Source organism: Phocoena phocoena, chromosome 11 (assembly GCF_963924675.1).
Source record: "Phocoena phocoena chromosome 11, mPhoPho1.1, whole genome shotgun sequence".
In the NCBI taxonomy this organism is placed as follows: Eukaryota; Metazoa; Chordata; class Mammalia; order Artiodactyla; family Phocoenidae; genus Phocoena; species Phocoena phocoena.
In genome coordinates, this window is record NC_089229.1 from 37,983,080 (window position 1) to 38,007,656 (window position 24,577).

At 37.1% G+C, this 24,577-nt stretch overlaps 1 protein-coding gene and 1 pseudogene across 1 annotated transcript in view; both read left to right on the forward strand.

Annotated features, from left to right (window-relative positions):
• Positions 1-24,577, forward strand: part of LIN7A (lin-7 homolog A, crumbs cell polarity complex component) — a 134,057-nt gene that overhangs the window by 83,083 nt on the left and 26,397 nt on the right. The window contains exons 3-4 of the mRNA XM_065887702.1: positions 10,612-10,683; positions 12,972-13,181. Coding sequence (XP_065743774.1) covers positions 10,612-10,683; positions 12,972-13,181 — 282 coding nt within the window. The remainder of the gene's footprint in view (positions 1-10,611; positions 10,684-12,971; positions 13,182-24,577) is intronic.
• Positions 8,008-9,453, forward strand: LOC136131182 (lupus La protein homolog; annotated as a pseudogene).

Sequence of the window (24,577 nt, forward strand, 5' to 3'; positions counted from 1 at the left end):
TGACAACCTTTGATCTGTTTTCTGTCCTTATTATTTTGCCTTTTCCTGAGTATCATGTAAATGAAATCTATAGAGTCTGGCTTCTTTCACTTAGCAACATGCATTTGAAATTCATCCACGTTGTTGCATGTATGAGTAGTTTGTTCCTTTTTATTGCCTAGCAGTATTCCATTGTGTGGATGTGCTTCCATTTGATATTCATCCACAGTTGAAGCCTATTGAGTTTTTTCCAGTTTGTGGTGATTATGAATAAAGTGTGCTTGTATCTAATTTTTGTATGAATATACATTTTTTATTTATCTTGGATAAATAGCTAAATGTAGATAAGTGAATCTTACAAGTTTAGGTTTAAATCTGTGGAAGACTATTAATTTGTTTTCTCAAGTGGATGTGCCATTTTCTATTACCACAAGAGTTCTAGTTGTTCAGCGTTCTTCCGCATACTAGGTATTGTCGGGATTTTTAAAAATCTAGACATTCTAATGAGTGTGTACATGTGTCTAATTATGATTTTAATTTGAATTTCCCAGCAACTAATGATGTTGATTATCTTTTCATATTTGCCACCCATACACCTTTCTTGATGACATGCCTGTTCAGATACTTTACCCAATTTTTAATTGGGTTGTTTTCTTGTTATTGACTTTTGAAAACTCTTTCTATATTCTGGATAGAAGGCCATCATCAGCTATGTGTTTTGCAAATATTTCCTCTTAGTCAGCTTGTCTTTTCATATTCCTGTTTTTCCAAGAGGTAGTTTCTGCATCTTTTTTTTACTGTGACTTTAGTCTATCCTCTCTTAGTTTCTAAACCCTCATATTAACAAATTTGCTTTGATTTCTAATGAAAAAATTGTAACTTTTGGAATTGGAAGAGGCTAGAAGAAAACAAGCTCTAAATATAGCATAGTTCTGTATAACATTTACTTGAGTAATGTAGCAATGAGGAATTCTCTTGGCTGAAAGTAGCAGAAAATCCAACTTCAGTGGCTGAAACAAATAGACTGTTTTTCTTCATTACAGTTAGTTGAGAGTAGGCAGCTGCTCACAGGGATTCAGGAGCTCCAAGTGATCAGAGCTGATGTCTATGTGTTTCCCTGGCCTTTCTCTTGCAGTTACAGGTTGCTACTACAGCTGATAATATCCACAATCAGGATGAGAAATAGAGGTGGGGAAACAGACAGTGTTTATACCAAAACAGCAACACTTTCATAGAAGCCTCTCATCTACTTCCAGTTGAATTCTCGCTGGACAGAACTGGTTCATGTGGCCAGGCAGTGCTGGGAGGAGGGAGTGGAAAATGGGGGTAGGGTAAGGTGAGCCTAAGTAGTGTTTGCCTCACGCAGCAACTTTAAATAACATCAGAATACAAGAGTCAACACAGCTGTCTGCAAGAGCGGAAGACAGGACAATCAGAATCTAGTTTTGAACTCAAAGTTTTTTCCACACTTCTCACCAAGCAGCTAAGTTCTAAAGGCATTGTTCCAACCAAATCTCAGACACACATATAATAGTAATAATAGAAATATAGCAGCTATTATAATAAAAGTATAAGAATAACAGGTTATGGTTCATGAAGCCACATACTTTGTCTTCTTTGGCTGACTCTTGAAGGTATCATTTTACATAGAAAACTAAGGTGCACAGATAGTAGGTCCCTTAAAGTCACATATAAAAGGAGCAAAGGGGGCTTCCCTGGTGGCGCGGTGGTTGAGAGTCTGCCTGCCGATGCAGGGGACACGGGTTCGTGCCCCGGTCCGGGAGGATCCCGCATGCCGTGGCCGCTGGGCCTGCGCGTCCGGAGCCTGTGCTCCGCAACGGGAGAGGCCACAACGGTGAGAGGCCCGCGTACCGCAAAAAAAAAAAAAAAAAAAAGAAAAGGAGCAAAGAGCAAGAAACTGATGATATAGATTTGTCATCCCTTTCCTACATCTCTGTACCAATCAGGGTTTTCAAGATCAAGAAGAATGATTCAGTGTAAAGTTTATATTGTGATATTGTCTACATAGTCTATGATAAATGAGAGCTAAGAAGCAAGAATCCTCTTGCACTTGAATTTTAGCTGTTTGTTTTAACTCTAACTGGGAATTCTGTTGTAAATTTGGTCCACAAGAGAAGGTTTTATGACATTTGTACTTGATATTCTCCCAGTGACAAACTTTCCATCCAGAAAAGATAGGCTATCTGCTTTTTAATATAAAGAAAAGTAAAATTTAAACTATTCACTTAAAATATTTTAAAACACTCCTTCTATAATGAACATTAATACTAATTCAAAGTTTTAGAAACAGCCAATATATTTTTTTTCATATTTTGGCCCAGGTGCCTAACCTACTGACTAGAATAGCTTGTAAGTAAATATTAGTTGAATGAATGAATAAATGGATCTTTTTGAACCAACTCACCACAATTCCACTGCCTTTATTGAATTGATCTGTATTTGTAAATTTTCAATAGCTTAGAATAGCTTCTAAATATACAAAATGCTATTGAATTTGTGGGATTTATTCAAGGTTAGGAAATTATTGACTAAGATGTAAACTAAAACTCTATACAAGAGTTTTTATAAATTATTTGACTTTCGCTAGGAATTAAACCCATAATATCCAATAGAATGTGCTTAGAAATGCTGTAGGTAAGGTTGCCAGACATTTGGGGACCCAAAAGATTCAGAGGACCATAAGCCCCATGCACTGTCCCTTGAAAAACTCGTACAACCATTTTCTGTTTTCCCTTCAGAAACTTTCTCAGGGTATCTGGGAAATAGTTTAGCTTTCCATAACACCTTTCTTCAAAATTTTATACTTTTACAATTGTCCTTGAAAAGTAAGATAGGCAGGGATAGGTTTTGCCCCTTAGGAAGTAAAAAGTTAAGAAACGTTCCTAAGATGACATAGCTAATGGAAGTAGAATTAATATCTCCAAATTTTGACTTGACTCTATAACTAGACCATGACCTTTTTAGCTCACTTTTGAAAATCAACTATCAGAATCTATTGTATTTTATAGGAAAAAAGACTGACAATAACACTGGATTTATTTCACTTAATCTTAGTAGGTTATAACCAGAAAAGAGGATTAAAATGCTATTTCACTTTCATTTGGAGTGGTGCATTTGTTGGTTTCAGAATCGTATTGTTGATTGGCAGCCACCACTTGTATAGTGGTAGACACCGTATAAAACCCAGAAACTTTTATGCAAAATATAAGTACTTGTGACACCTGCACATCTGTTTCAACACATGCTGCCAAAATAGTAGTGGTCCGATGTTGTCTCAATATAAGAAAACCTGATGTGGTTAAAAGAGGAAACGTTTGGGAGGCAACTAGATATCAATTTCTGTACCAAATTGGCCACTAACTAGCTGTGCAGTTGTGGTTTTGTTATCATCTCCATGGCTCTTTTCTTGTGTGTAGAATGCCTGAATCACAAGTTGTGAGAATTAAATGAACTCATAAATATAAAACGCTTAGCACTACTCTTGGCCTACAGTAAGTCCTTGTTAAATGTGCACCAGAATCATATTTGACTCCAAAAATTATTTACTGAACATTTACGAGACCCTTCACTCAGTGCGATACAAGTGTTGTTTTATAGCTCACTAATTATTACACATCAAAAGAAAATATATAGCTTGATTCATTAGTTCAGGGTTTCACAATCTCAGCATCATTGACATTCTGGCAGATAATTCATTATTGTGGGGAGCTGCCTTGAGCATTGTAGGATGTTTAGCAGCATCCCGGCTACTGGGCATGTCGACTATTAGATGCCAGCATCACCATCCCTCTCCCCATTTGTGACAACCCAAAATGTCTCCAGACATTGCCCAGTGTCTCCTGGAGGCAGGGGCAAAATTCCCCTAGTTGAGAACTACAGTCTTTGATCAGTTCTTTCTAAAAGTGTTCATAGACTCCTAGTCCTAGAGGATTCTTCCTCAAAGATCCCAGGGTCAAATACATTGGGAAACATTAAATAATAATGATAATAGTAATGATAATAACTAATTTTTTATGCACTTACTACATCCTACAAACTGTTCTTATCTTATTGAATCTTCACAACAGACCTAGAAGTTAATTGATGCTTTAAGCACATTTTTCAAATGCAAAAATTGAGCCCCAGAGAAATGAAGTAACTGACAAAAATCATACAATTAATAAGTGGCCCAGGGTTTGTTTCCAAGCCATCTCCAGAGCCTGTGCAATTACCTACATATAGTACTACTTCTTGCATAGCACATTTTTAAGTTCACAGTTCAAATTGGAGTGTTAAGGATAATTATTCTTAATTTGTATTTGCTTTATCTCAGGCTCTTACAAAATTAGTTTTTCTTTTGTGCTTCAGTTTTCCTCATTTTTATTTTTTATTGAAGTATAATTGACATATATTAGTTTCAGATGTACAACATAGCAATTTAATATTTGTATACCTTGTGAAATAATCACTACAGTAAGTCTAGTTTAAATCCATAACCATGAATAGTTACAATTTTTTTTCCTTGTGATGAGAACTTTTATGATTTACTCTCTTAGTAACTTTCAAATATGCAATACAGTATTATTAACTATAGGCACCATGCTGTCCACCATATTCCCATGACTTATTTTGTAACTGAAGTCTGTACCTTTTTGCGCACTCCCAGCTCCCCTCCCTGGCAACCACCAATCCGTTTTCTGTATCTATGAGCTTGGTTTTATTTATTTATTTTTTGGTTTTTTTAGATTCCACATATAAGTGAGATCATGTGGTATTTATCTTTCTCTGTCTGACTTATTTCACTTAGCATAATGCCTTCAAGATCCATCTACATTGTTATGAGTAACAAGATTTTACTCTTTTTTTTTTTTTTTGGCTGACTAGTATACCATTGCATGTATATACCACATCTTCTTTATCTATTTATCCACTGATGTCCACTTAGGTTGTTTCCATACCTTGGCTACCCTAAATAATGCTGCAGTGAACATGGGTGTGCATATATCTTTTCAAATTAGTGTTTTCATTTTCTTTGGATAAATACCCAGAAGTGAAATTACTGGATCATATGGTAGTTCTATTTTTAATTTTTTGAGGAACCTCCATAATGCTTTCCATAGTGGTGCACTAATTTACAATGGCACCAACAGTACATGAGGGTTTCCTTTTCTCCACATCCTCTCCAACACTTATTTCTTGTCTTTTTGGTAATAGCCATTCTGACAGGTATGAGGTGATATCTCATTATGGTTTTGATTTGCATCCCCTGATGGTTAGTGATGTTGAGCATATTTTCATGTGCCTCTTGGCCATCTGTATGTCTTCTCTGGAAAAATATTCAGATCCTCTGCCCATTTTTATATTGGACTGTTTTGTTTTTGTTTTTGCTGTTGGATGAGTTTTTCATACATTTTGGGTATTAACCTTTTATCAGATATATGATTTGCAAATGTTTTCTCCCCTTGAGTAGGTCACTTTTTCATTTTGTTGACGATTTTCCTTGCTGTGTAGAAGCTTTTTAATTTGATGTAGACCCATTTGTTTATTTTTGCTTTTGTTGTCTTTGCTTTTAGAGTCAGATCCAAAAAATAATCTTTAAGATTGATATCAAGGATCTACCACCTATGTTTTCTTCTAGGAGTTTTATGGTTTCAGGTCTAACATTTACGTGTTTAATCCATTTTGAATTAATTTTTGTGTATGGTCCAAGATAATAGTTTAGTTTAATTCTTTTGCATGTGGCTGTCCAGTTTTCTCAACACCATTTATTGGAGAGACTGTCCTTTCCCTATTGTGTATTCTTGCTTCCTTTGTCATAAGTTAATTGACCATACATGTATGGGTTTATTTTTGGGTTCTCCATTCTGTCCTATTGAGCTCTGTGTCTGTTTTTATACCAATATCATACGGTTTTGATTACTACAGCTTTGTAATATAGTTGGAAAACAAGGAGTGTGATGCCTCCAGCTTTGTTCTCCTTTTTCAAGATTGCTTTGTCTATTGAGGTCTTTTGTGGTTCCATATAAATTTTAGGATTGTGTTCTATTTCTGTGAAATATGCCGTTGGAATTTTGTTAAGAATTGCATTGAATCTGTAGATTGTTCTAGGTGACATGGTCATTTTAACAATATTAATTCTTCCAGTCCATGAGTACAGAATATCTTTTCATTTATTTGTGTCTTCTTCAATTTCTTTCATCAACATCTTATTAGTTTTCAGTATACAGGCCTTTCACCTCCTTGGTTTAAAAAAAGCACTTTTTGTTTTAATCAACTGATGACAACCATTCCTCCTCCCCCAATTATTTGCTACATGATTGTCCTCATAAACATCCTTGAATGCCAACAAACACGTCACTCCTCCGGAAAAGATGACCACAATGACTCCAGACAAACTCAGTTGGCCAGGAGCCAAGGAGGGAGAAATTTACTCTGCTTGGGGAAGGCAGAGAATGTTTAACAGAGAAGACAATATTTGAATTACGCCTTTAATGATTGTGTTAAACTTAGATAAATAAGAGTCTTCCTAATGGAAGGGCATTCCAAACAGAACATACAGCATGTGCAGAAGCCTGGGCAACTAAGAGGGTACGATATGTTTGGGTAATGGTCAGGGAGGAGAAAAGGAAGTACGAAAACAAGACTAAAGAGGAGGCTGTGCTCTGCATTATTTTCACTAGCTTGACTTTTGTAAGAATTTGACTTTGCAACCTTTATTGTAAGGGCAGCAGACAGCCAAGAGCACAGCAGTAGTATGGTCAGGTAGGTACTTGATGTTGATAACTAAAGTCTATAGTGTTTTGGTGGTAGAGAGACCCAATTAAGACACTAATTCCGTGCTTCGAGCAACAGATAATAAATAAGTTAGGATGGAGCAAATGGGTCAGATTTGAGAGAGTTTATTAACAAGGGAAACAGGCAAACAGGCTGGAGAAAATCCTCCTCTTAAATGGGCTGTAAGAGCAAGTAAGTGGCATTTATTTGTGGAAGGGCCATTTCTGTGAAACAAAACGATACACTTTCAAGGAAATAACATGGAAACATGTTTAGCAGTTATTTTGGTAACCTAAAGAATTTGCATGAACAGGTCCCAGTTCCACAAAATGCTCTTCTGGAAACTTGCTCTCTTCCTGTTCAGATTTCCCACAGAAACTGAATACCCCAGTTATTTAGTGGAAACATAGGGATTAAAGGTGGATCCTCAGTAGTGCTCCTACCTTTCTACTCCAGACCACTTGGTCTTTCTCCTCCTAAATATGCTACCTGGGAAAGATGAATCAGCATTAGTGGAGATTCAACCAAATATATTTGAGAAATGAGCCAATAAAAAATGTTGGGAAATCAGCATTCAATGAATGGTTGTTGAATGGATGAATTAATCAAATTTTGAATTCACCTTAATAATTTTTGACTTAAGCGTATAAAATAAGATCAATAGAAAGGAAAAAAATCTTCAATTAAAATTTTCCTATTTCATCTTTTACTGATGTAGTTAATGGGTCACTCCTGAAAAATACTCCAGCATAATACCAAATGGACTTTTACCCCTGTGCCTTATGCAATAGATATTTACAAATTTATTATTTAAATCTTCAAAATGAGCATATAATCAAGCATATTTAATCGTGTTATTTTTTCAAAATATCTTCTTCAAACTATCCTTTAAAAGTCATCCTCTATACTTCAGTTTATTTAAAATTGAGCAATTTATTTTACTACTGATTTCCTAACCCCTCCCATCCCTGGTCGTTTAAAGGAAAAACAGTTTTTCTGTTATGTTTCAACAATTTGTATAGTTGTGTCTAGAATCATAATTAGTAATAATATCTGCTGTCTAAGGAGTACCTGCTGTGGATGGCGTTTTGAAAGTATTCTTTCAAAGATAAACAACCATACTGGCCGGGACAACCCCCATCTTCTTGAGGTGCATTGGGCAAGCTGGCGGTGCTGGGGAGGGGAGATGTTGCGGTCGCTGTTAGTGACCCTGTGGTGCGTCTCTGTGGGACCGGGAACTTAAAGATAGCCAGAATGGCAGAAAATGGTGATAATGAAAAAATGGCTGCTCTGGAGGCCAAAATCTGTCATCAAATCGAGTATTATTTTGGTGACTTCAATTTGCCACGTGACAAATTTTTAAAGGAACAGATCAAACTGGGTGAAGGCTGGGTACCTTTGGAGATAATGATAAAACTTAATAGGTTAAACCGTCTAACAACAGACTTTAATAGTAGAAGCATTGAGCAAATCAAAGGCAGAACTCATGGAAATAAGTGAAGCAGAACTCATGGAAATAAGTGAAGATAAAACTAAAATTAGAAGATCTCCAAGCAAACCCCTCCCTGAAGTGACTGATGAGTATAAAACTGATGTAAAAAACAGATCTGTTTATATTAAAGGCTTCCCAATTGATGCAACCCTTGATGACATAAAAGAATGGTTGGAAGATAAAGGTCAGGTACTAAATATTAAGATGAGAAGAACATTGCACAAAGTATTTAAGGGATCAATATTTGCTGTATTTGATACCATTGAATCTGCTAAGAAGTTTGTTGAGACCCCTGGCCAGAAGTACAAAGACACAGACCTGCTAATACTTTTCAAGGACGATTACTTTGCAGAGAAAAATGAAGAAAGAAAGCAAAATAAAATAGAAGCTAAATTGTGAGCTAAACATGAGCAAGAAGAAAAACAAAAGTTAGCAGAAAATGCTGAAATGAAATCTCTAGAAGAAAAGATTGGCTGCTTGCTGAAATTCTCGGGGAACTTAGATGATCAGATGTGTAGAGAAGATTTGCATGTCCTTTTCTCAAATCATGGTGAAATAAAATGGATAGACTTTGTCAGAGGAGCCAAAGAGGAAATAATTCTGTTTAAAGAAAAAGCTATGGAAAGCAAAAGACGCAAATAATGGTAATGTACAATTAAGGAACAAAGAGGTCACCTGGGAAGTTCTAGAAAGAGATGTGGAAAAAGAAGCATTGAAAAAAATAGTAGAAGATCAACAAGAATCCCTAAACAAATAGAAGTCAAAAGGTCACAGGTGTAAAGGAAAAGGAAAGGGAAATAAAGCTGCCCAGATTGGGTCTGCTAAAGGAAAAGTACAGTTTCAGGGCAAGAAAACTAAATTTGATAGTGATGATGAACATGATGAAAATGGTGCATGTAGACCAGTAAAAAGATCAAGAGAAGAAACAGACAAAGAACCTTCATCTAAACAACAGGAAACAGGGTTTCCCTAGTGGCGCAGTGGTTGAGAGTCCGCCTGCCGATGCAGGGGTCATTTTGTGTCCCGGTCCGGAAAGATCCCACATGCCGCGGGGCGGCTGGGCCCGTGAGCCATGGCCGCTGAGCCTGCGCGTCTGGAGCCTGTGCTCCGCAACGGGAGAGGCCGCAACAGTGAGAGGCCCGCATACCGCAAAAATAATAATAATAATAATACAACAGAAAACAGAAAATGGTGCCAAAGATCAGTAATTTAGTAAACATTTTTTATTCCTTTTAATTAGATTTTAAGCTGCTTTTGTCTTTGGAGGCTTTTAAACAGAAAACCGAATTAGGTCCACTTCAATGTCTACCTGTAAGAAAGGAAAATTTTTTTGTTGTTTAACTTGTCTTTTTTTTGTTGTTGTTATTGTTATCCAAACGAGTATGTTTTTATGTATAATTCTGTTTGTGTTCTTTCAGATTATTCAAATATCAAAGGAAACATTCTTCCACTAAATTGCCTTTGTAATATGAGAATGTGTTAGTACAAAGTAATAAACTGTATACTGCATAAAAAAAAAAAGAAACGACCATACTAAATAAATATTCTTTACCCAGTTTTTAGATGGGCAAAAAAAGCATCAAAGTGGTAAAGTAGTTCAACCAAGACCTCATAGTTCCCCAATTGTATTAAAAGGCTCAAACGTAGGTCCGTTAGTCAGCAAAACCTGTATGCTTTCTTTTTTTTTTTTTTTTTTTAACCTGTATGCTTTCTATGACATCATTCTGGGTCCAGATTTTACCCCCCATTTTTTCTATTTCACCTAAATGTTAACATGAACCCATAGTTGATATGTTGTTCTGTATTACTAATTCCAAGAATCTCTTACTTTACTTGTCTTTGCTCCTGAATCTCTATAGTTATGAATGTGTATCAGTAACACATTCCAACTTGCATACCTTCCAAAATTCAAGGAAAAGATATTGTAATCCCAGCTCTGTGGAATATTAACTTAGAAAACTATTTTTAAAGTGTTACCTAGATTCAGGAAATAACTATATACATTATTTTTATTACGTATTTGAGAGATAGAACTATAAATAATGGTAAAAATTTTTACCAACAGCGGTTTTTATAAAACCAAATATAAAAGTTTTATTACTTGATAAACATGGATAGCCAAATTAAAAAGTGAATAAAAGTGATTGCCCTGTCTTCTCTGCCCTAACCACCACCTGCCTGCTCCCCCGCCCCCCAAAAAATAGGAGGGATTTTTGTTCCAAATCATCAGGATAATTGATTCAAACCTATTTCACTTTGTGATAGGGAACTTCTGTCTTACAATGAAAACTTATTGTCCTATCTGCAATGAAAGAATTGATATTCTTAATGTTCTTACACGTTCTTTTTTTATGTGAACATTTTAGGTGTATCAATATATGCATGAAACGATAACTGTTAATGGCTGTCCTGAATTCCGTGCCAGGGCCACAGCAAAGGTAAGACTTGAGTAACTTTAAAAATATACTTAACCCCAGTGATCTAGTAATTGATTGTGCGCGTGTGTGTTTCAGGTATTCTCGTGTGTACACTGTAAGAGAATTTAGACATCAGTGGCAGCCCAGAGTCTAGAACCAGTACTACTTCCCAGGTAAAAATCCTAATGGAAAATTGAACGTTTCTGCTGCTTCTGTAGCTTAAGAAAGGAGAATGATTTCATTAAACTCACTGAATGTTCATTTGGCACAAGCAAATCTGCTGGTTCATTGTATAAATACTTCTTGGTTTTCTGACACATTCCTCTGATCCAAAAGAACCTGTTCCCTATTCAACGCATGAAGATTTGTACAAGTCTAAAAGTTTGACCCAAGCTAGACATGACGAGAACTCACCTGATACCCACTGATGCAGGATTCTTCCATGTACTCAGCAGAGTAGCTGAATGAATATGATGTTGACCTAAAGGGAAGGTCTGTTACCTGTTTTGGTAGTGACCACATTTGCTCTTGAAAAACTCAAATCCAGAGATTGCAGAGACCTTCCGAATGAAAATGTTACAGCAGTAGGATCATGAAATTATCTGGGAAACAGACCATAGGAAATAATAGTTTTAAACTAAAATCACTAATGCAGTTCTTACTTTACAAGTACAGAAATGTTATAATAGATACATATTTGCTTTTTAAAAGCTTTTCTCTTTCTAATATGTGTAAGAAATAAGAACTGCTGAAAATAATCAGAATTTTCCATTTAATTCTTTTGTGTTACATCACCGCTTGTTTGGTTTCTCTCCTGATTTTTTCAGTTTTCCTTCTGTAACTGAACACTATAGATTTGTGATTTTTTTGTTTTTTGATTTTTTTAACCCAGGCAAAAAGAGGGTATTATTATCATTACATCATGCTTTGCTTGTACTGAAGTGGAACACACACAGAAAAATGATCCCTACATGGTTTAATTAAGGGGAAAGTGAATTATGTAGTGTTTTACCATTCTCATTTCTTATTCATGTAGAACAGCAGGACAGCAGCATAATGTTGCAATAGCACAATATTTTCTGGTTGTTTCTGGGCTGTCTGCATTGCATCCATGTCAGCCATTAAAATCTATGCATGACAGCAAGGTTTGCATGAGCAAATGCATGTAGCTAAAAGCAAGCCATTATTTCCATATCATTCACTATCTTTCACTAAATGCAGACAGTAGCATAATGCTAAATTGATGTGATAATGCTGTGTGTGGAAAAGAATGTACAGTCGTTGGGAATCAATATTTTCACAGTGTTGAGTAAATCGCTTTATAGTAGGTATCTAACCAGCTGTGGTTAAGGCAGTCTACCAGAGGTGGAAAATAAGAAGCAGGCAGAAGAATCTTTTCTTGATAGAAACTATTTAAATCTTCTCCATGGAGGGGAGGGGGGTGAAAACTAATGGTAAGTTGTTTCCTTCAACTTAGTTTTTAAATTAATATATATGAATTTTAAAATAAAGTTATATCCATATTAAATGATATTTTGTACATCTAGGTATAAAACCATGGACTGCTCATTTTGCCTACATTACTGCAGTAGTTGAAATATTAATGTAAAATATAGGGGGCAAAAACCTGTGCCAGATAAGAGGACCTCATAATAATATGGAATATTGATATGAATAATTATAATCTGAATCTATTATTTTCTTTTAGCTTTTTTTTCTTTTAGGCATTTTCAATGAAAAAAGAAAAAGAAACTAAATTTTCTAAGCCAGTGGTTTGGCAATAGCAAAATTCTAGATGTATTCACCAGTATATGTACATATAAATGCTCCTCTGTGTATTGAATACATTTACGTGCAAACACCAAGTTAGACCGTGTGTCATACAAAGAAGTGGAAGCCACGATCTCGGCCCTTCGGGTGCCCATGGTCAACATATATACGATATATACAGTAATTATAGTTTATGTACCGTATGTAGGTATTATATGTACCAAAGCTATTTGGAGTCCAAGAATAGGAAGATTTGCGTCTAACCAAGGTTAGTGGGAAAGATGTTTATGAGGAAGGGAAATTTTTATCATAATGGGTAAGGTCTAGAAAGGTGGAAATATCAATAGTTGGGCTGAGCTTTACCAAAGAAAGGAATTATAAAGGACATCTAAATGAAGAAAGCCCCCTCCCTTTCGTGTTCTTTCTTTCACAGGAGAATGCTATAAAATAGGAGGAGTTGCCAGATCTACACACTGCAGGTCATGTGATGAGCCTTATTTCCCTCGTTTTTATCACCCAATGACCATCTTTTCTTTCAGGCAACAGTTGCAGCTTTTGCAGCTAGTGAAGGCCATTCCCACCCTCGGGTAGTCGAGCTGCCAAAAACGGATGAAGGCCTTGGTTTTAATGTGATGGGAGGAAAGGAGCAAAATTCCCCCATTTATATCTCTCGCATCATTCCTGGAGGGGTGGCCGAAAGACACGGAGGCCTCAAGCGAGGTGACCAGCTACTATCAGTGAATGGAGTGGTACGTTCATAACATAATCAGAGGTTTTTCTCTCTAAGCACATTCTTGTTTTTCCCCTGCTGTTACTAAAGTCAATGTTGAAATCCTAGAACAAATCTTAATTTTGTGTCCAAACAGCTTCCTCAGCATTGATGGATATTAAGCCTACAAAAGCAGCAATTTTATAGTTTTGATGTCTCATTTTGTCTTATTCAGGGATGATAAGTAGGACCTAGTGGGAAAATCATCCCAAGGTATTATCCCAACTAGTAGAATTTCCCCCATATAATACTATAATTGAATTAATATTTAAAAGAACATAATTTCAAGTCACTTTTATTCAGTTATTATAAGCAAATATACACATTTAAAAAATAAAGCTAAAACTTCTCACTCTATATATTTTTTCATTTTCATTAAAGAGGAAGAATAATTTTAATATGCGTAATAATAACACACATGGAAAAGGCTAATGCACAGATAATTCTGTAAGCCGGGTATAGAGCTATAGTATAACAAAAATATATCAGCCTCTTTCCTGGAAAAGTTTGATTATATTATCTATTCATCATATTTATTTTAGTTTTCACATGAAGTTAAAACTAAGAACATACATTTTTTTCATAACCTCATATTCTTTGGATGCCATTACCTCCACATGTAATAACGAGTTGTTAATGAAATGGCTTCATGTGAAATGAATAATTTTCCCCCATAGCTTCTACTTAAATAAAAAATAATTAACCTAAAAGCATAAATTTCAGAAGTATAGATAGGAACATATCAAAGCTTACTTTTCTGTTCACCTAGGATCTGTCTTCTAAGAACTTAAGATTTTAAAAAATAAATTAGATTTGGGTTATTTGTGGCCATATTGATTTCTGCTAAGGACATAATATCCAAAATAAATGAATTTGGAATGTGATATTTTGTTGGTAACTATGGAGTACTTTCTTCTATTTATATCTTGCATTCTTTTTTAGCCTGATAAGTAGCTTTATAGGACCCCAAATCATTCATTCAACTCCACTGATCCCTGCTGTACATCAAAATCATCAGTCCATGAATATTTTATTTCCCTTAAGCATTCCAATTCTAAAATTACCATTTCATTTACTTCTTTCTATGCAACAATGCTTTGAGATGAGCTTTTTATTGACCTTTAGATAACTATGACTTTTCAAAGCATGTTTCAACTGACAATTTTATAGTCAAGCTTTCTAGGAGAGGGCTCTAGAGCTAGGTCATGCAATTATGTCACAGAGTAATCTGTGCCTCAGTGTATGAAATTACAATTTCTCTGAATATATTGGGTAGATCAAAAGAGAGTATAGATTTTAAAACATGAGAAGTACAAAAAAAGAACCAAAACTATATTAATAGTAAGTGTATATATATATATATAGATAAAGGAACAGTAAATATCTATCAAATCAATTTAATATGAGTTGACTTTAAGCTATCTGTCAAAAGGGCTAAAGAGCCTTTGTTTAACCCATACATTTGCAGGGAACCCAGCTGCTGCCATTTCATAACCACTCATCCATTCCTTGCAATGACCATGTGACTTTATCTGGGAGTCTGCGGGAGCAGTTGGAGCAATGAAATCAGACACATTAGGCTCTACCACTCAATATCCATATTTTTATGGATTAATATCCCCTAAACCTGAATTTTCTAATCTGAGTAAGGGGAGTAGTGACTAATTTGAAGGGCTCTGATGAAAATTAAAATGAGGCAAAATGTCTGTTGAGAGCTATCCTGTGATAATTTGGTTATACACACCTTTGATAGGTAAGCGTGGTTACTGCAGAATGTTGAAAAGGGTTAGCAGTCCCCCTATGATATTGCTATTGCCAGCTATAAGTTTTAAAGCAAATTATGCTACACATATAGTTATATTTTAACAAACATTTACTAGCAAATAGGCATTAATAGACTCATACAACCTCTTCCGTAAGTTTGATGATATCCCAGTTCTCTGCCCATTCAGATATTCCAGTCATTACCTTGAAAAAAAAGGTTTACTTGAGGCAGATGAAACAACGTTCCAGAGCCAGGATTTTGTTATCTTTATATTCAGCATCAAACAACCAGAAATTCTACTAGACTGACAGTTGAAAATAAGAAGCTTTAGTGTTCAACTTAGGCCACTGATCCTTTGGTACAGGCTGTGGGCCTCCTTAAGAGTTTTGTAACCTGGTCATGCAAAGGTGAGGGACGTCTCCAAAATCTCTAGTATTCCACTTATATTTAAAACGTTTAAGTTTGTCGATTAAGTTCCATTTATAATGATAGTTAATAAGTCACTAATTGTGTCACTGGGAATCCATTTCTGACATACGTTGCTAATAAAACAAAGCATCAAGATGGGTATAACAAATGCTGTTGTAGTGACCAACCTCTAGAGTGTTGCCTTGGTAACACTCTATAATGTTTGCTGACCACCTAGACTGCTTTAAGCTTCTAAGTTTGGAGTTTAAAACATTGTACATCTGTATAATCAAACTATACATTATAAACTACCTATTTTAAAGTACTTAAAAGTAAGTTATATACATTTTAACAGTACTACTATTTATCAGATATTCATCAAAAGGTAGTTTTCCTTCTGTAAATGAGAAATTTCATGACCCAGTGGGTTTCCAATAGTCACACAAAGTAGTTAATCCAAGGCAACAACCCTGGGCTCCTAACATTGAATCCACAAGTCTTTTCAGGATAAATAATTCCAGGCAGATAGCAGTATTTAATGAAAAAAAAAATTCTGTAATGGAAGGGCCAAAAAGAGAAAATGTTAGCAAATGATCAAATTTACACTTTAAAATAAAGTACCATCTGGGGAAATTAATATGGAAGATTTTCAGAACATGCCATTCTAAACTGAGAACAAATTTTGGAAGGAAGTGATTTGAAGGGCTGAAGCAAACCTTACTACTTCAGTACAAGTACTCCGGGGAAAATTTCCTAGTGTCCTACTTGAAAAGTAAAGAAATTGTTGCATGGACCTTTAGACGTCTGAAAAGACACATGAAAAGATGTCTTAATTATGCATGTTCGTTTTTATGCCCTACCTGCTTTTAGAAAGGATATATCATGATATCTGATAAAAAGTAAAATATGTTAATACAGATTTATTAACATGGCATGTTAGGTAATGAAGTGGGATAGAAAGGAAGAAAATCAATAAATAGAAATAAAGAAAAGATACAGTAGAGCAAGTACTGTTTTTCCTCTTAGCCTCTTAGAAATCAAAGCAGAAGGAAACTTATACCAGCTCAGCTAGCATTGGTAGGGATTTTTTTCTATCCCTGAGTTCCAGGAGAAATTTCCCATGGGAGTTTTACAAATGAGATATTGAATCGCCTAATAAAATTTTATAGAAAACGCAGAGGCTTTTTGCGCATGGCTACTTCTTAGGTCAATCCTCAGTAAAAACTTAGAGCTGAATGCTCAACTAAAATTTAACGGTAACAGGAGGTCTCAGTGTTATAGTTAGAATTTATAGCTTTCTAATGATCTCCTTTTTGCCCTTTTATACCAAAGTGTTTCATCAGCAATTTTGAGAAGGACCTAAAGGGCTGTATATAAAGGTTACAGCCAACATGCAGCCAGCAGGGTCAGTAAATACATTTAGTGATTGAGTCTGGATACAAAAAATATCAATAGAATGGTACAATAGGCCTAATTTAATAAGAATCTACATGAAGTCCTGCTCATTTGCCCAGAAAACTAGCTACCTATATGCAGAATCAGGAAGGAATGGCTAAATAACAAAACCAGGGGGGGGAAAAAAAAAAAAAAGCCCAGGGGATTTCAATTGATTTCAAGAGAAAAATGAAGCAAGTTGAGGGGAAGAAAAGAAAAACACAAAAAGATGTTAATGTAATCATAGGGGCCATTAATATAAATATCATGTACAGACAGAGGAGGAGACTGGTCCAGCTCTGAATATGCTGTTCAGCTCACACCCCACTGTACTTTGATCGTGGTTCCATCCTTGGAGAGAACAAGAAGCTCATCCAGAGTCAAGCAGTCTTGTATGGAAAGAAGGACTTGCCTTGTTCAGGGTAGAGAAGAGACTCAGGGGAACGATGGCTGCCTTCACTTGTCCTCCATTGTGTGTGGCAGCAGATGGCAGAACCAAGACCAGTGGATAAAAGCCACAGGGAAGGCAGATTACAGCTTATTATAAGGAAGGACCTTTAAACACATAGGGAAAGACTGAATCATTAGTATGTGCCCATCATTTGAAGTCTTAATCAGAGATTAGAAGACTAACCAGCAAGAGTATTTCAAAATATGTGTACAATGTAGAGGGATGGAACAGTTGGTCCCAAGGTCCCTTCTAACTGTGTACTGTGTTTTCAGATGGGCTTTTGCTGAGACTCCTAAATACCCCTACACACACACACACACACACACACACACACACACACACACACCCTCCTTATACAGGTAAGTAGGCTCTACCTACTCTCTGTGTACCCTACTAATGAGACATTTTTTCTTGAACAGAGCATTAGACATATACTACAATATAATGCTTTTTATTTATCTAGCATTTTACAGTTTATGAACAGTATTTACCTAAAATTCTCCCATTTGTTCCTCAAAAGTCTCATGAAAAGAGTAGGGTCAGAGTTTGTTCTCTCTCTCTCTCTCTCACACTCACACACACATACACACAAATGGATACACACACGTGCACACACAGGCCCACACCAAATACACACACAAGAAGTGAATTTCAGCCTTTATTGTGATCATAACCAATGCTTACCAAATGTAATAACTGGTTACTTAAAAAGTAAATCCCGATGAAATCTGAATAAGCTCCGTGGATTGAGCCTATGTCAATGCCCTGGTTTTAATATTATACAGTTGTTTTAAAAGATGTTAATATTTAGGGAAGCTGGGTAAAGGGTGCATAGGACCTCCCTGTACATTTCTTTTTAACTTCTTGTGACTCAATAATTATTTCCTAATAATTTTTTAAAAGGGAGAGAGTCCACAAGAATCAACCTGAAATATGATATCCTCCTGGTGCTGATGGGAGAGAGGACAGGTGGAGACAGGAAGGCACAGGTTAGAAAGATAAAATAAAAGCATAAGAACTTTAACAATATGTCATAGTCAAAAGAGACCTTCACTAGCTCCTGAAATCCAGGCATTGTTTTAGAGCATCATTGGTAGGGAAATTGCAGTTAAATTTGCCCAGTAGTTAATCCTAAATAAAGCTGTTGATACAGTGTATGAACAGTGCTAATTGATTTTTAAGCATAACAGATGAATGAATAAAACTTGAGGGATGGAACAGCATAAATTGTTTTCCTGGAATATGGCTTTTCTCCCATTTTATAAATACCTATGCCAAGTTAAGGGTGAGTCCTCACAGCCCAAATTATTTATACAGAAAGGCTATCAGGTGTGGAATGAGGATGAAACACAAATTAGAACTGTCTAGATCTGAGCTCTCTGAACCTACAGCATCCCAGATGGGAAATCTGTATTAAATCTTACTTATCTATTATCTGAACAAAGAGAAAATATACATAAGAAGATATTTTTAATTACTATGAAATACACTATAAGATTTCTATGAAAATTTAAGCTCTACATTAAAAACACATGCCCCATTGACAGCAGTAATTTTTGTTTATTGCCTTCAGTCTTAGAACAGCACCTATCTAGTCAAAGCTCCATATATATTTGTTTAACTCCAGGCACCATTGTAAGCACTTTACATATTGAATTTATTATTTCCTCATAATGATCTTTTGTGGTAGGTGCTCTTATTGTCACTCTTATTTTACAAATGAGGAAACTGAGGAAGAGCGAGATGAAATGACTTGCCCAAGTTTGTACAGCTACTGAATTACAGAAGTGGAGAGTCTAACCTGGGCACTCTGGCCTTATTCATCCTAATTTAAGGGTAAATAAATATCTTAGCCCTTAAAAGATGAGTATTTTCCTGTATGGTATAGAAATGATCAAGTGGTTTTTTAAACTTTTTTTTAACTTTTATAGGTTTGCATAAGCATTTTTTGTTGGGAGAGGGTCTGTTGTTTTTCTGTTTCTCATAAAGGGCTTTGACCTTTAAAAAGTTAAGAACCATTCCTAAAAAACAGCATTTTGGAAAAGGAGGCATTTACTTGAATTCAAACGGCTCAGAATCCTGAGGGGGTGCGGAGAGTTTGGTATGAATGTGTTTGATGGTTCCATCCCTGCCTAACCCATCACTCCACCTTGTGTCAGGCACAGAAAGCACAGGGCCAGAGTGTGGCCTGAACAGCCAGTGACAGCCCTGATCCACACTCACTCTTGGGGGTCCACACGGCTGTTAGAGGGACGCCATACAGGCATAAAGAGGGGGAAGGCAAAGCAGAGCCTCAGCTTTTGGGTCTCTGTAGGGGCCTGGCATGAGCATCCCTGAGTTCTAGGCTAGGAGGCCTCAAGTAAAGCTATTCTCAGATTCTCTTTGCCAAGGAATTGTTACCAGATTCTTTACCTTGCTGGGCAGCTGAGTGCGAGATTGTTTGGGTTATAATTAAATAGGAGTGCAAGCTGGAATTTCAGTTAAGTGCTGAAAATTTTTGTTCTCTGAGTAATTTCATGTGACACTCCACTCACAATTGTGAAGGCTCCAAGACAAGTACGATTATGTTGCCTTAACCCAGTCACTTTAGGAATGGCACAAACAAGGCAACATAATCCGGTATACTTTGCAACATTGAACAGGTGGTGTTCTAGTCCCCTTCATTCCGAATTGGCTCATGATAGATCTTCTCACTTAAAAAGCAGAATAGAAGAATATTGTGCTATCCCAACCGAGCAGGTAACAATAGCTCACAGGCCAGAACTGCTACATTCCCGCCCTGCGATTTCAGCCTACAGGAACGGGCACCAGGTACATTAGCTCTCAGACGTTAATAGACCAACTTGAGCTTTGAGCATACCCTGAGGTTGTGCTGACGAAATTGACCGAAAATGTATCAATGCCAGAATACACTCACATTTAGCAAGTATTAAAGTACAGGTCTCTATATGCTGGAAAGCATTCCCACCCATGGGGTCAGACTGGCCTAAATCTCTATTTAGATTGCTAGTAATGGGTATTTGACTATTCAGTTTTCTTCTGGTACAGTCTTTTTCGTAGTTATTTTTACCATTTGTTGTTTGTGTTTTTCTCATTTTGTGCTATTTTAGCAATACTTTTCATTCATTCAACAATTATTTGTAGGGGCTTCCCTGGTGGCGCAGTGGTAGAGAGTCTGCCTGCCAATGCAGGGGACATGGGTTCGTGCCCCGGTCCGGGAAGATCCCACATGCCGCGGAGCGGCTGGGCCCGTGAGCCATGGCCGCTGAGCCTGCGCGTCCGGAGCCTGTGCTCCACAACGGGAGAGGCCGCAGCGGTGAGAGGCCCACGTACCGCAAAAAAAAAAAAAAGCCAATTATTTGTAAAGCACTTATTATGTGACAGCTGCTAAACAGAGACCTGGGTATAAATGTGAACAAAAGAGAAAGGGTTATAACCTTCGTGGAACTTTCTGTCTGGTAAAGAGTAGAAAAATAGTGATGATGATAATAATAAACATACAGGCATACCTTGTTCATTGTGCTTTGCAGATAATTGAGTTTTTTACAAATTGAAGGTTTGTGGCAACCTTGCATTGTAAGATGATGGTTAGCATTTTTTAGCAATATTTTAAAATTTAGGTATACATATTGTTTTTTTAGACATAATTCTATTGTACACTTCATAGATTACAGAGTAGTGTAAACATAATTTTATATACACTAAGAAACCAAAAAGTACGTGTGACTCACTTTATTGTGATATCTGCTTCATTGTGGTAGTCTGGAACCAAACCCTCAGTATCTCCAAGGTATGCCTGTATACATATCCATGTATATGTAACTGGTGGTATAGCCATCACTTACCCCAGCATAAAGGAAATTCCCCCAGAGATTCAGTTCAGTTCCACACTGGTCAGAGTAATGAGATTTTTACTCCATGTGTGTATTAGTTTCTGTGGCTGCTGTAACAAATTACCGTGAACCTGATGCCTTACACAATAGAAGTTTATCCTCCCACATTTCTGGAGGTCAGAACTCAGAAATCAGTTTGAATGATCCCAAACCAGGGTGTTAGCAGGGCTGGACTCCCTCCAGAGGCTCTAGGGGAGAATTTGCTTCTTGCTCCTTGCAGCTTCTGTGTTGAATCTGCCTCTACTTCTTTCTTACAAGGACACTTCTGATTGCATTTAGGGCATAAGTCAAGGTAATCTCATCTCAAAATTCTTAAGTTGATCATATCAGCAAGGACCCTTTTTCCATACAAGGCAACATTTACAGGTTCCAGTGAATAAGACCTGATGCCTTTGAAAACCATTATTCTAAATTCAGAGGGCTTACAAGTTTCCAGGACTATGGAAAGGGATCACTTGTCCACAGACCATGACCACACTCGTTTTCCACTCTCAGGACAGTATGTGCTGAGTATTTTCCACCTACTCCTGGTTCTGACAATGCAACTTTCTCTTTCCCCTCCCACTTTGAATACTTTTCTCCTTTTACTTCTGCCTGTATAATCAGTGAAGCTTTTTATCCTTCTCTTCCTCCTGCCCCCCGCCCCCTGGCCCCAATCTCTATCTAGTCTTTGGATAACGGGGGGAAAAAATGCATTTCTGCCTTACTGTCAAAGTCAAAGTCTTTCAGCTATTTCTGAGTTCTTTGTTTGCTCTGTAGATGTAAGCTGAAGGAAGCAAAGGGGGAGGGGAAGTACAGAAAAAACACAAATTTATATCAGTACTTCAGAATATAACACTGCCTCATAATGAAGTACTATAACAAGTGTTAAAGGGGAAAAAGGGGAAGAAAACAAGGTGCCATATAAAAGAATAAGAGGAGCTCCTTTTAATAGTGTTAGGGATAGCCTCTTTGAGGGGTGACATTTAAGCTGAGACTAAGGGCAAGGACGAGTCAGTCATCATCAGAAGAAAGCTTGCGTGAAGGTATCCAGGCAAGAAAGTCCATGACTTGTAGTGTAGGATTGTTACCTACCAGGGTTCTTGGCCTTCCTCAATCAATAGAAATTGATAAGAAACCAGACAAGAAATTCAGGCAAGGCTTTACTGGGGCCCCTGCTACGGTAGGGGGGAGCGAAAATAAGTAACAGGTTCCCTTGCTCGCTCCCCAAGGAGGGGTGAGCTCATTCCTATATGGGGTGAGAGTAGGGGTGTGTCCAGGGGTCTGGCCGGAGGGATGGCTTAGGTGCTTTGCCCACCCCTTTGGTGGTGGTGAGTGCAGGGGGCATGCGCAATACCCTGCTTTTGCTCCCAACATCTTGTTTTTGCTCCTGGCTCTTCAGAAGTAGCAATAGGATTTGGTCCTTTTGTTATCTTGTTGTCCGTAATTTGCCCCAACTGTGCATGCACGCAGTTATTTTTGGTCCCTTATAGTTTCTTTGTATTTTGTTGCTGGAGGAGACGTTTGTCCAGGTGCAAGCCCTGCAGCAAAGGGTCCCAGTCTCAGGTCCCAGCCTGTCTCAGGATTGGCTGAAAAAAGAGCAGAGAGACTGGGTCATGGAGAGTTGGATAAGATGAGCTGAAGAGTGGTGGGAGCCAGATAGGGCAGATTCCTATAGGTGCTACCAAAAAGGTTATATTTTATTCTAAGTGCAATGGGAATCTCGATGTTGTCCGTCAATTCTGAAATCTGGTATTATGCTAAGAATTTCTGATACCTACTATGGCTAGTCACTAAAAACTGAAGTGTCTTATACTTTTTCTGTTTTAGTGTAGTATTATTATTTTTTCTATATTGAAATTTTCTTACTAAACCCTTAAACCACTTAAATAAGATCTGGCATCTGATAACTTTAGAAGTAGTTTTCTGTCTTTTTTTCGCTACTTTTAATGGAAATTAGAAACCTTTTTCTTTATTGTCAATTGATATTTTCAACATTTCAAATAAGTCATTACATTTCAAGTTCTTATAGTTTCTGAGGAGTTTAAGGATAGTCTAACCATAATATGACCATTTACAATTTGGGGACTCTATTTCATCATCTGTAAAACAGAGATAATACTATCTTTCTCACATGGCTGATCTGAAGATTAAAATAAGAGAAAGTGTGTGAAAGTATCTGCCACTATGGCAGATATCTTTTAAAAACCCAATAGCTGGGACTTCCCTGGTGGTGCAGTAGTTAAGAATCCGCCTGCCAGTGCAGGGAACACGGGTTCGAGCCCTGCTCCGGGAAGAACCCACATGCCGTGAAGCAACTAAGCCCGTGTGCCACAACTATTGAGCCTGTGCTCTAGAGCCCACAGGCCACAACTACTGAGCCCATGTGCCACAACTACGGAAGCCCACGTGCCTAGAGCCCGTGCTCCGCAGCAAGAGAAGCCACTGCAATGAGAAGCCCGTGCACAGCAACAAGGAGTAGCCCCCACTCGCCACAATTAGAGAAAGCCCATGCACAGCAACGAAAACCCAAGACAGCCAAAAATTATAAATAAATAAAATAAATTAAAAAACCCCAATAGCTGCTAACTATTAATTATTATTAACTGTTAATATAAATTTCTTTAAGGCAGGTAATAGTCTCCTTCCTGTCTTACAATTTTCTTGCATGTAGATATAAACTTTCAGCTCAGACTAAGTCATTTCCTCTGCTCTGTTTATTTTCAAGAGACAAGAAAAGTCTCTCATTAAATATTCTAATTTCAGAGGCAGTTAGCTCCCACTCACGTGCTGTTGATTATTGGCAAGTCATTGGATTTTTGGGTGTCCTTACGTCTGTAAAACTGATGTAATGACAGCGTCCTGTCTACCTTTCCTAATGAAGGTAAAAGAGAGACTTGATAAATATAGCACTGGCAAAAATATGACTTTATCTTTCCACAAAAACATAGCATTATTGCTGTATATTATTATAAAACAGGCTTTTCATCAAACCCCCAGACAGATGTCTTCATAGTTCTTGTGGCAGCAAAGTCTTAATTTACAAAAGCAGAAAATGTAAGCAGAGTAAGGATCCTTCTGTTGGCTGAGAAATAAGCGGTTCACCTTGAAGGAATACAGTGCTTGCCTTCAGGTTCTGTGCTAGGTCACGTTCTGGCATCATTTATGCTTTATGAAGCTCGTCAAACCCAATTACCAGTTACTGTTTTAACCATTACTGGAGAAACCAATTTCTGTTGCTTAAAAGCTATGCTTTATGATCCGATTTAAGCCCAACTTGCTTGAGAAGGACCATTCTTCTAACTTACTAAATGTTGGCCTGGAGACTACTGGTACCAGCCTAAAGCAAAGCCGGAATGTTGTTAATATAACCACAGCTCCATAGGTGTACCCGATGAAATGCAAACCGAGTTAAGTCTCAGAGTTTGTACAGTTTTATAGAATGG